The sequence below is a fragment of the Mirounga leonina genome, unplaced genomic scaffold (assembly GCF_011800145.1).
Source record: "Mirounga leonina isolate KUSES-001 unplaced genomic scaffold, KU_Mleo_1.0 Mir_54, whole genome shotgun sequence".
In the NCBI taxonomy this organism is placed as follows: domain Eukaryota; kingdom Metazoa; phylum Chordata; class Mammalia; order Carnivora; family Phocidae; genus Mirounga; species Mirounga leonina.
Window position 1 is genome coordinate 4,403,953 of NW_023270812.1, and position 15,055 is coordinate 4,419,007.

The 15,055-nt window shown below is 51.3% G+C and overlaps 1 protein-coding gene across 1 annotated transcript in view; it reads left to right on the forward strand.

Annotated features, from left to right (window-relative positions):
- LOC118001837 (cation-independent mannose-6-phosphate receptor) overlaps positions 1 to 15,055 on the forward strand; it is a 97,784-nt gene that overhangs the window by 50,882 nt on the left and 31,847 nt on the right. Inside the window, exons 12-23 of the mRNA XM_034991994.1 lie at positions 167 to 307; positions 1,503 to 1,643; positions 2,755 to 2,892; positions 3,509 to 3,656; positions 4,165 to 4,342; positions 4,977 to 5,092; positions 5,572 to 5,740; positions 6,976 to 7,155; positions 9,706 to 9,807; positions 11,098 to 11,199; positions 13,047 to 13,242; positions 14,475 to 14,645. Coding sequence (XP_034847885.1) covers positions 167 to 307; positions 1,503 to 1,643; positions 2,755 to 2,892; positions 3,509 to 3,656; positions 4,165 to 4,342; positions 4,977 to 5,092; positions 5,572 to 5,740; positions 6,976 to 7,155; positions 9,706 to 9,807; positions 11,098 to 11,199; positions 13,047 to 13,242; positions 14,475 to 14,645 — 1,782 coding nt within the window. The remainder of the gene's footprint in view (positions 1 to 166; positions 308 to 1,502; positions 1,644 to 2,754; positions 2,893 to 3,508; positions 3,657 to 4,164; positions 4,343 to 4,976; positions 5,093 to 5,571; positions 5,741 to 6,975; positions 7,156 to 9,705; positions 9,808 to 11,097; positions 11,200 to 13,046; positions 13,243 to 14,474; positions 14,646 to 15,055) is intronic.

A 15,055-nucleotide genomic window follows, 5' to 3' on the forward strand; every position in this document is an offset into this window, starting at 1 on the left:
CCTTTGGTCTGCCTGCGTCCAGAAACGTGAGTGCCTGAGGTTTAGGGACTACATGCTTGGTGAGCTTTGGGCCTTTTCCTTTGGCTTAATCACCATTTATGGTGTGACTCACAGAGAAATAATCACTGCCTTTGGCTAAAAGTTTTTTTTTTTTTTTTAATTACAGAACCGGAACAGAATTGGGAAGCTGTGGATGGCAGCCAGGGGGAAACAGAAAAGAAGCACTTCTTCATTAATATCTGCCACAAAGTGCTTCAGGAAGGCCAGGCCAGAGGCTGTCCTGAAGATGCGGCCGTGTGCTCTGTTGGTGAGTTGTGCCCAGAGCGGGATCCCGGTAGTGGTTTCCCCAGAGGCGCGCGGGACTCCGCTGCATCCAGTTTGGAGCGAATTAGAGAATCTTCCTGTGGTTTGTCAGTCTCCTCTCTCTGGGTTCAGCATATACAGGATGGGGAGGAAAAAAAGTTCATGACTCACACATAGGTAACTGCTTGGTGTCCTCTAGAAACTGGCACTCCGCTGTCCTGAAGTTGGCCAGAAGCTTCTGAGGTCAGCTAACGCCGTAACTGGGAACAGAAAGAGCCAGGCTGGGAATTACTTGGTTATCTTTTCCCTTTGTAACTTGAAGAATAACATTGCCAGTATTTGTGTAAAACTGATTGTGAGTTTTTAACGCTTTACTGCCCGTGATTGTTAAGTTACGGCTTTAGACAAGTGGCACCTCACTGTACGCTCCTCAGAAGAGTCCTTGTGCCCCTTGGGTTCCTTTTGCTGTAATTCTGTCGGTCCTGTGGTTTTCCTGCAGAGACTGCATAGTTTGATACAGACGTTTTGCACGTTAGTTGTCCGCCACTTCAGACTCACCTGGAAAATGAGAGGCAGGGAGAGTAATCAGAATCTGTTACGATTAGATAAGGAGTTAGGAACCCAGGTTGGGTTTTAGGAATTACCCCGGTATTCCGAATTGCTGATGTGTCTTCCGAAGCAGGTCCGGGCATGCCCGTGCGTCTGGGTAAGCAGGACTGGGGACAGTTTCAGGGCCTCATAGTAAAGTCAACTGACCCAAGAATGAAGTAGTCACCTTCCTGGCTTGCTGGACAGGTTCAGTTGTTTCTGCTTTGGTCCTGGGACAAACTCTAGCCTCTTGGCTGTGCTTTCAAAAGACCTTGTGTCTCAGGGGAGCCGAGTCCCTGGGAATAGGGGCGCCCTGGGATGGTGTGACATGCAACCTTGCTGTCTGCCTCTCGTGCCCACGGAGCAGGACGTTGTTTATCGTTACTGCCCTGTCTCCCTGAGCCTTGGGGTGGCTTTGGCGTCCTCAGTGTGGCTGCATGGCCCGGCCAAACCTGTCCCTTGAGAAAAACCCACCGACCACGGGGCCAGGCTGGGCAGGTTGGGGAAGGGGCCACGGCACCCCTGCTGGGTCCTGGCTGACATGTTTGTAACTCTTCTCTGGGTCATTATCATTTTTAATCATGTCTTCTGTTTTTTCCCCTTTTTTCCAGATAAGAGTGGATTTAAAAGTCTAGGCAAGTTTATTTCTTCTCCCACGAAAGAGAGAGGGAACCTTCAGCTCTCGTATTCAGACGGTAGTGACTGTGGCCACAGGAAAATAACAACTAACATAACACTCATCTGCAAGCCAGGTGAGCACTTTTGAAAAAGGGAAGAGGTGACATATTGTGGTGGCTTTTGCTCCAGGTGAGCCTGCATCCTTCGTTTCTCTGTTTCTCACAGGCCACTGCTCAGAGGGGGAGGTAGAAAGGGGTCGTGTTGTGTACATCTCCGGTTCTAGAACCTTCAGTGGTGGTCTGTGGGATTTGAGCCCCCAACCCCCACCCAAAACCAGTCCAGAAATGGAGAAACCATATGGTGTCGAGAGCGTCATGTTGCAATTTTCCAAATGAGTTATGGGTCTCAGCGTGGCTTCCTCTTCCTCAGGACTGATACCGAGCGGCCGTGTCGGCTGCTTAACTTCCTCCAAAGGGGGAAAATCGTAAGCGCTTGAAAAATATTGTCCGTGATCTCACCCTTTAAACACAATGCTCTTCTTCACTTATCTTTATTTATAGGTTTACATTGTTTTTACAGGGTCAAAATCTGTATATATTCAGACATTTTTTTTCAACGTTCCTCAAAACATGGCATTTTGTGAATACTCTTCTGTGTTCTGCAATTATATTAATAATTTTTAGGGACTTCCTTGTTGATAATGGCTTGGTCTTACTATTTTTAAACGTTTTCCCTATTGTTGGATTAATAGCGTGTTTCCAGGGCTGGTGATTGTGCTGTTGCAGATCCCTTGTCCGCCTCCTGTTGAAATATTTTCTTTGGATAAATGCCCAGCTGTGGGATAAGGTCAAGGGCTAGGACTGTTTTTTGTTTTTGAGTGTTTTTCGAATTGTGAAATACACGTAACGCAGAATTGACCATGTTTAAGAAACTGTCGTAAAATGCACATAACACGAAATTCAACGTTTTGGCCTTCCTAAGGTGCCCGGTTCAGTGGCATGAAGCACACTCACGGCGTTGTGCAGCCATCACCACCATCTGCCTCCAGAACGTTCTCATCTTCCCAAACAGACTCTGTCCTCACTGGACACGAGCTCCCCACCCCGGCCCCTGGCAACTGCCCTTCTTTCTTGCCGCTACAGGTTTGACTACTCTAAGAACCTCATGTCAGCGGAATCCCAGTATTTGTGGGAGTATTTTTAGTTGAGGACCGATTAGTGATACATTTGTCTTGCTCGCTGACAGGTGATCTGGAAAGCGCTCCGGTGTTGAGAACCTCTGAGGATAATGGCTGCTTCTATGAGTTCGAGTGGCATACGGCCGCCGCCTGCGTGCTGTCGAAGACGGAGGGCGAGAACTGCACGGTCTTTGACTCCCAGGCAGGTGCGTGCCCGCACAGCACCTTGGTGGTCGGGTGCCCCCCCGAACGGCTTAGGTTTTTTTTTTTTTTTCCTTACATATTTTCTTTGAGCGTTTTAGAGATAACCCACTTCAGAATTATACTAATGTTGTTTAACTGAAATTCTGGACGTCTGACATTTGGGGTGGAGATAATGAGAAGCCTACCCCTTCGATGCATGGTAGAGCTAGGTGTGAGCTGAATGCAGAACGTGAGGATCACAAGGAAATCAATGGTGTTTGAAAAGGCTTTTAGCATAAGTTAATGCCCTAGAAACCCGCCTTAGAGGTCATTGGATTGTGGTCATCTAGCTTTGAACATACTGGTTGTTTATTCATCCAGCAGTTATGGGCTTTGCATAGGGTTTTTAGGTTAACGCAGTAAAACAGGAATGCTGGTGGTGAATCCATCTCCAGGGGAGATGTCCATAAGAGCAGTTCTGGTGGCCCGAAGGGGAAAGCATCTCTTCTGCCATCTTGCGGCTCCCTACCATTGGCCAGTTCCTGGGAAGTCTGTCTTTGAAGCTGTGAGCTTGGACCCACCCTTCTCCCCTGTGGTCCGACTGACCTTACATATGGCATCGTTTTTACTCTTTCTTAGGGTTTTCTTTTGATTTGTCACCTCTCACAAAGAAAAATGGTGCATATAAAATTGAGACAGACAAGTATGACTTTTACATAAATGTTTGTGGTGCGGTGTCTGTGAGTTCTTGTCAGCCGGACTCCGGAGCCTGTCAAGTAGCAAAAAGGCAAGTAACTTACTTTTTAGTTATGGGCTTTCCTTAGGCATCTTGTAATAGCAGATATTTTATTCAGGAGAGCGTGTATTCTCTACTGACATCATTGCTTTTCAAGGAGCGTGCAACCCTAAGAAGCCCTGGCCTCAAAACCAGAGGATGCTAGGAGTTGAATTTCCTGGAAAAGGAGCAGGCCGCAGCCTTAGACTTTACCTAATACCTAGTTTCAGTGTAGCCTGCATGTCTCAGTTATTAGATGCACACAGGTCTCTCTGTTCAGTGTGGTAATAGCTCAGGCAGGGTGGTTGTACCTTAAACCAGCCAGGCCGAGCGTGGCCTTGGGTCCTGGTGTGGGGGTGCGGCTGCCCTTTGGCCCCACTGCAGACCCTGGTGATCTGCAGCCCTGGGTCGTGGACCTCGCCCCCACCCCACCGTGCAGCGGCCTTGCCCCGGTGTCCCAGTATGGCAGTGCTTCTGGCCTTGCTGGCCTTGCTGAGAGACATTTGTTTGCTCATTTTAGTGTTAATAAGGCTTGGAACTTGGGACTGAGTAACGCTAAACTGTCATATTATGATGGGATGATCCAGTTGAACTATAAAGATGGCACGCCCTATAATAATGAAAAGCATACACCAAGAGCTACACTGATCACCTTCCTCTGTGACCGAGAGGCTGGAGTCGGTCTCCCTGAATATCAGGTAAGAGCTGTGTGGTGTGTGCATGTGTGTGGGCTTCCATCATGAGAGCCGGGAGGGAGAGAACGCCAGTCTCATAAAGGCAGGGGGAGAGAAAAAAGTGGGTAGAACAGGGCTTGTGGCTTTTCTGGAATGAAATGTGGTTCTAACCATAGGTGAGGTGTGAGCTATGGTTTTTCCTGGGGAGAAACCATCAACTCGTCTGTCTCCCTGAGACTTAACACAGGAGCCTGTCGTGGCCCTTTTATTTGGAAGCAGAACTATTATTAGTCTGGTTTCCTGGCCAAATCATCCTCTTCTATGATTTTAATTAATCTTCTTAGATTTGCCAGGGTACATAGGCAGTATTCATCTGAGCTGGTTATTCAGTGGGCCATACACCTCGATGGTAACCCACCACCCTGTTGGTTTTGTGTACGAAACTTGCATGAAAAATCATCCTAATGATATTTAACTGAGGCTAGATTAATTTATTACTGGGAACTCTTCATTTTAATAAGACAAATGTAGACGGGCAAAGTAGGCTTTCTTTCCTCTAGTTCTTATTTACAGAAAATGCCCTTAAATGGTGGCTTTGTGTTAACATTCCCCTTTCTCTTTGCCATCCCTCCCGTTTCTCTCCTTGTCATGTGATTAGGAGGAAGATAACTCTACCTACAACTTCCGGTGGTACACCAGTTACGCCTGCCCGGAGGAGCCCCTGGAGTGTGTGGTGACCGACCCCTCCACGATGGAGCAGTACGATCTCTCCAGGTGAGGCCAGGGTCAGCCTGCCCTTGGCCTTGGCCCCGGGCTGGGTCTAGTGTAGTGCTAAGTTGGCTTAGGCTTTGCTGGTGAGCACATAACTGAGTGGATAATGGGGACACAAGTAAGTTTTGGGGGTGCAGGACCAAGATGGGGAGTTTTAAGCAGAATGAATTCTAATAATGGTCTGGTAGCCTTTGTGACATCCAGTGCTCTTTGCCATAGCGGAGTCTGTCTTCAGCTGCATCATTTAAAACAGGATTGTGAGTACAGAGGTGTGGGGGAGGGGGCCGGTGCAGGGCCTGCCGAGTGTGACGAGTTCAGTGAAGGTCGAGGTAGTCGTGGGTGTTGTGAGTCACGGTGAGCCACGTTCCATGGTTCGATTGGTAGGGCGTGTTTCATTCTGTATGTCCGTGACTACTTAGAAGTGAATTGTCAGACTGAAATCTGATGGCATCAAAACCATGCGTTTTGCTTTGAAATTTTAGTCTAGCAAAATCTGAAGGTGGTCGTGGAGGAAACTGGTACGCCATGGACAATGCGGGCAAGCACAGCACGTGGAGGAAATACTACATAAACGTGTGTCGACCTCTGAACCCGGTGCCGGGCTGTGATCGATACGCGTCGGTGTGCCAGATGAAATACAACAACGATCAGGTGAATCTCGCGCTCCGTCTGGAGCACGTGACTCGGTGGAGGCAGTTATTCTAGAGTAGGCCTGGCTGCTGAGGTGAAGCCCCCTGAGCAACAGTAGGGGCCCCCCCACAGATGTGATCACGCCTGAGTCGTCGTTCAGGTTTAGAACTTCACAAAATGCCATGGTGCTGGTGGCCTCCGATCTCGGCGCAGGGCAGAGGAGGCTCCTGGTGGCTAGTCTAGCCCGAGCTCACAAGTGTCTTTCAGTCTGTAAACCTCTGTGAAGAATAGTTTTTCCTCCGGAAGCTCTTGCTTCTGGCTCACGACGGGGAGAGCGGCCTGGGACCATTGCTGTGGCTGAGGTAGATCCAGGCGTTCGCACTTACTCGCGGTGCCGGGCTGCACCTCATCACCGATCGAATGCAGTGACTGCCAGAACTTTGGGACGTTTCCCTGTGTTCCTCATACACGGTGAATCTTAAAGACGTATGTGTGCTTCTTCAAAAATAGCATGTCGGGAATGTACTTTTCCTGGCGCCTGGTACAGGGCAGCTTGGAGGTGCTTTAAGGCGGCTGGTGAGCGCACTCTGGTGGTTAGGAATTACGTTCCCCGCTGGGTATGCATGTGCACACGTGTTGTGTGCACTCTGTTGGAGCGATGACGTCAGAGTACAGTGAGTCAGTCCTCGTTATCCACGGGTTCTGTGTTTGGGGATCACTGACCTCCTGGCACGGATTTGTGGCCCCAAGTCAAAACCTGCGGCGCCCTCAGTCCTTTGTGGATGTGTGTGCAGTGGGCCCAAAGTGCACACTCCCAGCAGAGGTGGAGCCAGGGGAAGCTCTGCCTTCTCGAAGGTTCTCCTATCCACGACTCTGGGAGGGAGACACGAGGGGCCGGGTGGGGGAGCGCCAGAGGCTCCTGGTTCGGGGCTGGGAGGACAGGGCTCGAGGCCTGCCTTGGATGCCTGTTGGCGGGGCGGCCTCAGACAAGGCACTTACCACGTCCGAACCTCCTTCCCCCTTTCGTAAAATAAAATAGAACCTGCCCGCAGGAGTTGTTCTCAGGATTTAAGATCATCATCTCTGTGGGATGGTGTCTGTATAGGGCACGTGTTTCCCCTGGGAGTGACGGGTCAGTGTTTGTGGCAACTTTATAGAACAGGAGTGCTGTGAATGACAAGAATCAAATGTGGCAGTCACGAAGAAGCCGTGTTTTCTCTTCAGAGGGAAAACCTAACAGACGTATTTGTTTGCAGGGCTCCTTTTCTGAGGTAGTGTCCATCAGTAACTTGGGGATCGCAAAGACAGGCCCTACGGTGGAGGACAGCGGCAGCCTCCTCATAGAGTACGTGAATGGCTCAGCGTGCACCACCAGCGATGGGAGGCTGACCACCTACACCACGAGGATCCATCTCGTCTGTTCCAGGGGCAGCCTGGTAAGGCGCGCGTTGCCTGTGACCTTGGCTCCTTCAGGGTCTTTTGTGACTGAGTACTAGCCTATGTGTCTCTTCTGGAGATGGAGTCTGGGGGTGGCATTTTCACTCTGGGTTGTGTGGACGCCATCCTGTCCCTTAGTTCTTGTCAGCTGGTGATCGAGGATCCTGACAACAGAACAGGTCTTAGGGACAGTTTGGCCTGAACCCCAACGTTCATGGATGAGGAAGCCGGGGCTCAGTGCCACTCGGGGCCACAGATGAACAGTGAGGGTTATATATGTAATATGTGGGCAAATCAAGTAGAAAAAATGAAGGCCGGGAAATAGAGAAAGTTACAGAGATTGTTTTTGGCCCTGAGATCCTCAGCCAGGGCAGAACAGAAGAAAAAATTCCACAAATAAAAATGCTCTGGGGGTCATTGTACAGTACAGTCCAGTTGCTTTCCTAAAAAAAAAAAAGTTGGTAAAAATACATATAAAATGTACCATTTAGGGGCGCCTGGGTGGCTCAGTTGTTAAGCGTCTGCTTTCGGCTCAGGTCGTGATCCCAGGGTCCTGGGATCGAGCCCCACATCGGGCTCCCTGCTCGGCGGGAAGCCTGCTTCTTCCTCTCCCACTCCCCCGCTTGTGTTCCTGTTCTCGCTGTGTCTCTCTGTCAAATAAAATCTTTGGAAAAAAAATAAAATGTACCATTTAAGCCTTTTTAAGGTGTATAATTCAGTGGCATTAAATATCTTCACGGTGTTACACACCATCCCTGGCACTCAAGCCCAGAACTTGGCTATCACAAACCCAATTGTTTTTCTACCTGGAGTTTCACATTTATATGGGTCATGTGTTTTTTGAATAATTGCCAGACTCTTAGATGAATGCAGAGTGAAGATAATGGAATTCATGTTTATTATCAAATAAATTATTGGAAAGGGTCAGGTACACGTGCTGAGGGTCTGTTACAGCTTCCTCTGCTTCACTGAGCGAAGAGCACAGCGTATCCAGTGCTAGCCGTCCCGTGGACTTTGTCACCTACATTCCAGGTGCCCTCCAGATCCCGAGTTCTCTGTGTCATTTGCAAACACACGATTTTTTTCCAAGATGTGATTTCTTTAGAGGTCAAGAAGGGGTCTCTGATAAGGGGATGAAGTTATTAGCTGGATGAGCGTGGGCCCGTGTTGTGCAAGAAAGGTGTTCCATGGCCGAACTGTAAACACACTTCTTGATTAGCCTGGGGTTGGGTTTGCTGCTTTCTTCCTCAGGCTCAGGAAGAACTCCCGGCTGCCCAGGCCAGCCCTTGCTGTCCCCTGGGCATGTCCGTGTCCCCTCCTTAGAGCCTGGCCCGCCCTCCCCTTCCCATGTGGTCTCTTGTTGCCATGGAGATACTGGACTGTTCCAGGAGGTTCTCCGGGAGCCTTAGTTTTTCAGCTTTCCTGTGACACCTTATGTGGACAGTGTGTTGTAGTTTTCGGGGCGACCTCCCATGGTCACCGTATCTCTGAGTGCCCATGTAGGGCTGGCCATGCCCTGTGCAGCCAGAGACCATGAGCAGAGGTCACATCTGCAAGGTTCTGCAAGCCACAGAACTTTCAGAACTTTCACGGCTAAAGCAGCTCCTTTTCACAACCACATTGTGAGGCAGAAGGGGCAGATGTGTTTTACTGTGACGGACGCCAAGGCCGAGAGGGTGGGGGACTTCCAGGCCAGAGAGCGCTCCGTGGGCGAGGTGTGGGCTCACCGTCAGATGGCCGCTATCTCCTTCTCCTGTGGGCCTGGGCGGGTGTCCTGATCTCTGTGCCCCTGTGTTCTCGTCTGTGTACACACAGTGGGTGATGACAGAACCTGGCTCCCGGGGTCATGGTGAGGCTCCGTTGAGAAATGCTAACAAAACTCCTAGTGCTGCGATAAGCGCTCTCTGTGTGAGCTGCAGTTGCCTGCAGAACGTGGCCCCACACATGTTTGGGGAACTTTTTCCTGGAACACACTCAGAAAAGTACGCGGAGTGTAAGTTACACTAACAGCTGGGTGAGTGTTCACACGTGGAGCAGAACTGTGCAGCCAGACCCCACCTAGAGCAGCCACACTGAGAGCAACCCAGGAGGCGTCCAGTGCCCCTTCCAGTCACTTCTCTACTCCTGTGCTGGCCTCTGACACCATAGGTCACTTTTCCCCAGTTTTGAGCTTATGTAGCTGAAATCTCGCACACTGTAGCCTTTTGTGCTTGGGTTCTTACGTTGCATACTCTTAGCGTAGAGCGTTTCTCAAGAGCATGGACTTAAACGCAAACCCAGATTTGGACCCCAATTCTGCCGTTTACTGCCACGTGACCTCAGGTGAGTTTTGTGACATCCAAGCCTGAGAGGTGCCATCTTTTTAAGTAGGAATAATGAAGACATTAAATTGTAATTAGCTAGTGCACATCTAGCAGCTAGCCGATCACGGACACACAATTAAATGTTCAGTAGAGTTTGGTTATTTTTATATATGAGGCCAGTATTGTCTTGGTGAGATTGAGCCCCATCTTGTCGTACTGACTGTTACCCTGGGTTTAATCTTCCAGAATACCCACCCCATATTTTCCCTCAGTTGGGAGTGTGTGGTCAGTTTCCTGTGGAATACAGAGGCCGCCTGTCCTATCCAAATAATGACGGACACAGACCAGGTACGTGTGCTGTCTTGGGGCGTCTCGCTGAGCTGGCTCTGGACCTTCCCACCTGGGTGTCCCAGCTCTGCACTCACCCCTTCCCTCATGCTTCCAAATCTGTTATTGGCGTCACCTTGTCCTGCATGTTGACAGCAGGCCTCTGGGAGTCATCCTGCATTGCTCTCCCTGCCCCAGCTCCCATATGCCGGGCTGAGAACCAGACCCTCAGCTTTACTCCCCGCTGATTGCAGATTCCTTCCTTTTTCTCCATTCCCCTGTCCCTTCCGTGTTGCGGTGGCATCCCAGTGGGCTCAGGGGGTTCACCACCACCGCAGAGAAGTGAGTGGTTAACATACCACTCCAACACCTAAAACATAGTCATCTGTAGGATCTGCCCCATCTGTTTCAGTGTGATGCTCGAGGTTTTAAAACTCCGATCCCAGTCCTGTTACTGCCATTTCTTCTGAGTGCCTGTTGCCATCCTGGCGTATCCTGCTCTTTGGCCTTGGCATGTGTTTGTGACCTTGGGCGAGCCCTCTCCTGCAAAGCATAGCAGCAGGCTGCCCTGTGATGTGTCCTCTGACTCTGAAGGGACACTTGTGGTTTCCACAGCCTTGGGTGTTTTCTTCATGGTGGGACTTACCTCTCTCCCTCCCCCTTTAAAATCTCCGCTTTGACAGCAGAGCCCAGGCTCACCTAAATGAATGTTCCCAGCCAGGGTCCTGGGTTCGTGGAGCCTGGGGAGGGCGGGGATGGTAGGGTGCTGCACTCTGTCCTTGGCCATACTTTCCGGGGCTGGGGCTGCTGCCAATTTCCCTGCATCTGGTGGACTGTGCAGAGAACAGACATGGGGGGGGGGGGGGAGGTTTACAACGTCTCCTGGAAGAGAAGAGATGGTGAAGCACCTCGTCATGCCTCCCATCACCATTGCCTTTAAGTAAATAGGTGAGATGGAAACAGAAGACTTAAACCAACTTTCTAAGTTTGTTTGTTTTTGATTACTTATGGGTTGCTTATGGTTTCCCCCTAACTTTTCCCTTGGGGGTCAGCGTTGGTCTTCTTACCCAGGTAAATATTGTAAGCCCTAAGACCTTTCAGGTAAGTTAATATTTCTGAGCCCAGTATCACACTGGGGCAGGCAGCAGGGGTTGTGTCTGGAGGGGCGGGTGAGTATGCATAGGGCTGCTTTTCTGACAAGGGTTTAAAGTCAGTGAGAAGTGCATGTCTTGTGAGGTCCATACACACAGGCTTTGGAGGCGCTCTGTATTTATTGAGTTCCTGTGTCTTTTTCCCCTGTTGCTCCTGCAGGCCTGTTCCATAAGGGACCCAAACAGTGGCTTTGTGTTTGATCTTAACCCGCTGAACAGTTCCCAAGGATACGTGGTTTCGGGAATTGGGAAGACTTTTGTGGTAAGAATTATGTGATGAATTTCCGGTTTGCTTTGAGACAAGGAAGTGTGCGTTGAAGTCACCTGCAGTTTGTGCAGCTGGTGGCAGGTGTCTCTGGGAACGGCCCAGGGCACTGTGATGGCAGCTCTCACCCAGGAAGAGATGGAAGAATCCAAATTTAAGGGGAAAGAGAGGTAAAACTCACTCGCATCCTGCTCGAGTGCAGACATGTGAGGGTACCATTTTTCCGGAAATAAGTTATTTCTGATTTGTTGCTGTGTGTCTAGAGCGGTGGTCCTGGGCAGTTTGTTAGAAATACAAATTCTTGTGGGGTGGGTCCATCAGTTTGTTTTTAACCAGCCCCCAGGTGATTCTGCTGTCAAGAGGAAATGGTACTTACCTAATCCAAGAAAAGGGAAATGACCTGGGTGGGTGTGTTCTAGAATCTTCTGACAGCACTTGCTACATGGATAGCCCTGACAGAAGGAGAGAATTAGCTCTGAAAACAGGAAGTTGGGATAAGAACATCTTATGTGGATTTGGTACCGAGGGGAACTTTGTAGGTACACGTCATGCGGGAGAGCACAGCCCGGGAAGACACTGAACAGGGTTTGTCCCTCAGCAGCACTTTGGCTGGTCCACCACCCACCCCCAACCCCCAAATTGCTCCTACAGAGTTTGGTTTATAATAGGTTTGTAATAGGTGAGAGCGTATGTGGCCACATGTGAGTGAGAGGCAGACAAGAACATTGTTGGTCCACATAGAGGACGTGCTGGAAGATACTAACCCTTATAAAGAACATGCTAGAAGCAGGCCAGCCAGGCTCTGCCTTGTGGGCACTAACTAGCAGGGGCGTCAGCAGGTGGCAGGTGTGTTGAGGCTCCTGGGCGATGGCACAGCCAGCATGCTGCCATCTACTTAGGACACCACCGCCACCAGCTGACTCCCTGGCTTTGTACCCTCGCTGCCCGGTCCTGCTGGGCTCAGCTGCCCCCAGATCCGCGCCCCCCCCCTCCCGCCGTGGCCTCCCCCCGCTGCTGAAGCTGCCGAGTGAGACATCTCCGGGGGTGCCTACACTCCCAATCGGAGGGGCCTGTAGATGTGGGCAGCCAGGATGGCCAGTGCCCACAGCATGGCAGAGTGAGCCCAGGCTTCTCTCAGCTCTGTTGCCAATTTACAGGCAAGACCGTGAAAGTAGGAAAGGGAACCTGCCCCAGCATTTCGTCCTCAGGACCTCCCGCACACAGCCCACATGGCTGCTGAGCACCTGCGTGGGGTTTCGTGCTAACTGGCCATTTCCTGAGAAGGAAACTTCGGTTTTTAAGAAAAGCACTTTCTATATGTAGACCTTGATTGTGGACACCCCGTCCATGAGCACTTAGCAGACGTAGAGAAGTCTTTCCTTTCTGTGTCTTCATACCACAGAGCATATTCAACTTCATTGTCACGACAGAGTGATATCAACATCTGTGAGAAATACAGGGGTGTCCCCTCATGGTTACTGGTAATTGACATTTCAACTACAGATGCCTTCGCTCACGTTGACAATGGTGTAAAATTCTCCATGCGTATTCCCTCTGTTATAGGTGGTGCATTGTTATATGCAGCATATCTCTTGCATTTACAGGTACAGGGCTATATAAATAAACGTGTTTATTATTCCTTAGAAGCAACTTATGGGCATTGTCATTTGGACTTTAAATGTTGCATTATGTACTAAGTTTAGGCTTTAACTGCCTGAACATGTAAGGTGGAAACTTGAACACTGTCTGGTTAGTCTGGCAGGGTTTGAGTTGCTAGGGCTCTTGTTTGTGGCGAGTTATGTGGCCCAAGTTAACGTGTATGGTTCTTGCTGTCTGGCCTGCAGTTTAACGTGTGTGGCACAATGCCAGTCTGTGGGACCTTCGATGGAAAACCAGCCTCTGGCTGTGAGGCGGAAATTCAGACAGAGGAGCTAAAGAATCTGAAGCCAGAAAGGCTGGTTGGACTCGAGAAAAGCCTGCAGCTGTCCACTGAGGGCTTTATAACTCTGACCTACAAAGGGCCTCTTTCCCCGGCCACAGGTGAGCTCAGAACCACGTCGTGTTGCAGCTAACAAGTGTCCTGGTGGCCCCGTGACTGTGAACCTTCTGAGCATGGACCGTGAGCGACCTGCCCTCCTGCCCTGGGGCCGCGGCGCTACACTCCCGAATCGCCCTGTGTGCCCTGCCAGGCCCCTGACGTGCGGTCCTGTAGCTGGCGGGTCGCGCTGTGGGCTCTCCCTCTGCCTGCCCCGTCCCCCAGCCTCCTAACACTAGGCCCCTCAGGTGGTTCTTGGACGTAAAGCTTTGTGACCTCAGGCTGGTTACTAAACCTCTTTGCTTCAGTTCCCTCCTGGACTGGGCGGGGTCGATGGCCTTACCTGCCGCCTCCGTGGACTGCTCTGGGTCCTTGGTGGCCTGCCACTGCTGGCCCTGGCTGCAGCAGCCCTGCGGTGGTCTTCCTGCTTGTGCTCCCCCCCGCCCCCCAGCATTCTGTGTTCAGAGCATGTCACTCCCAGCCATGTGCACCTGGAGTAGAGGCCAGTGCCGTCACGGTGGTTGGGGCAACACGATCTCCCACTCCGCGTTCCATCCTGCTCACCTCCTGCTTCTGAACCCGTCCGGGCCGCCTCTCACCCGCCCTCCCGTCCTGAGCCTGTGTCCTCGCTCTTGCCTCTGCCCATTTTGCTCTTCCCTCAGGATGGCCCCGTGGCCCCTTTCTTCTTTCTCAGCTATCCGCCCAGATGTCCCTTTCTCGGCGGGGCCGGCCACCGCATTTAAAACCCGCACCGCGTTGGGGTTTCCTTGGCCTGGGCCTGCTGCATGTTCCTTCCTTGCACTTCTCGCTGTTTTGTGTGCCCTAGACTGCATGTCCTAGGCTCAGTGTGGGGGCCGCCGTACTGGGACGTGAGCTCCTGGGGGGGCGAGGGTTTTTCTGAGTCTTTCACTTCTGTGTGTACGAGGAACTAAGTCTTGTCCAACAAGCCAGTGACGTTAGCTAGTGTTTGGGTTGAGGAATGGATGCTGCGTTTGCCTGTTTTCTGGAATACCAGGACGGAGGACGTTCGGCTCACCCTGTGAGCCCATGGCTGTGTGGGTCACGACTGCGCTGAGGGTGGCCGCTCGGCTGTTCCCGTCGGGCCCCGTGAAACAGACCCAGGGCGGTGGTGTCGTCCTTCTAACGGGGGCATTGCGGTTTGTCCCCAGTGGCAGCCGCTGCTCTGGGATGTGTCGGGACGGCTGCTCTGCTTCAAGTCTGGCCTCCTTGTTCCCAGGGACCGCTGACGCCTTTATCATCCGCTTTGTTTGCAACGATGACTTTTACCCGGGAACCGCCAAATTCCTGCATCAGGACATTGACTCTGGCTTGGGGATCCGAAACACTTTCTTTGAGTTTGAGACTGCACTGGCCTGCGTCCCCTCTCCTGTGGATTGCCAGGTCACGGGTAAGGCCGTGAGGCCCGGGCTGAGGAGACCGGTCGAGGGTGTGCGTGTGTGCGTGAGTGTATATACGCGCGCGTGCGTGAGTGTATATACGTGTGCGCGTGTGTCCGTGAGTGCGCGCGTGTGCGTGTATATATGCGCGCGTGTGTCCGTGTGAGTGTATATACGTGCGCGTGTGCGTGGGTGTATATACGCGTGCATGAGCCTGTGTGTACGTGTGCGTGAGTGTATATACGTGCGCGCGTGTGTCCGTGTGAGTGTATATACGTGCGCATGTGTGGGTGTATATACGCGTGCATGAGTGTGTGTGTACATGTGCACGCGCGTGTGCGTGAGTGTATATACATGTGTGCGTGTATATACACGTGCTTGTGTGTCCGTGAGTGTATATATGCGCGCGCGTGTGCGAGTG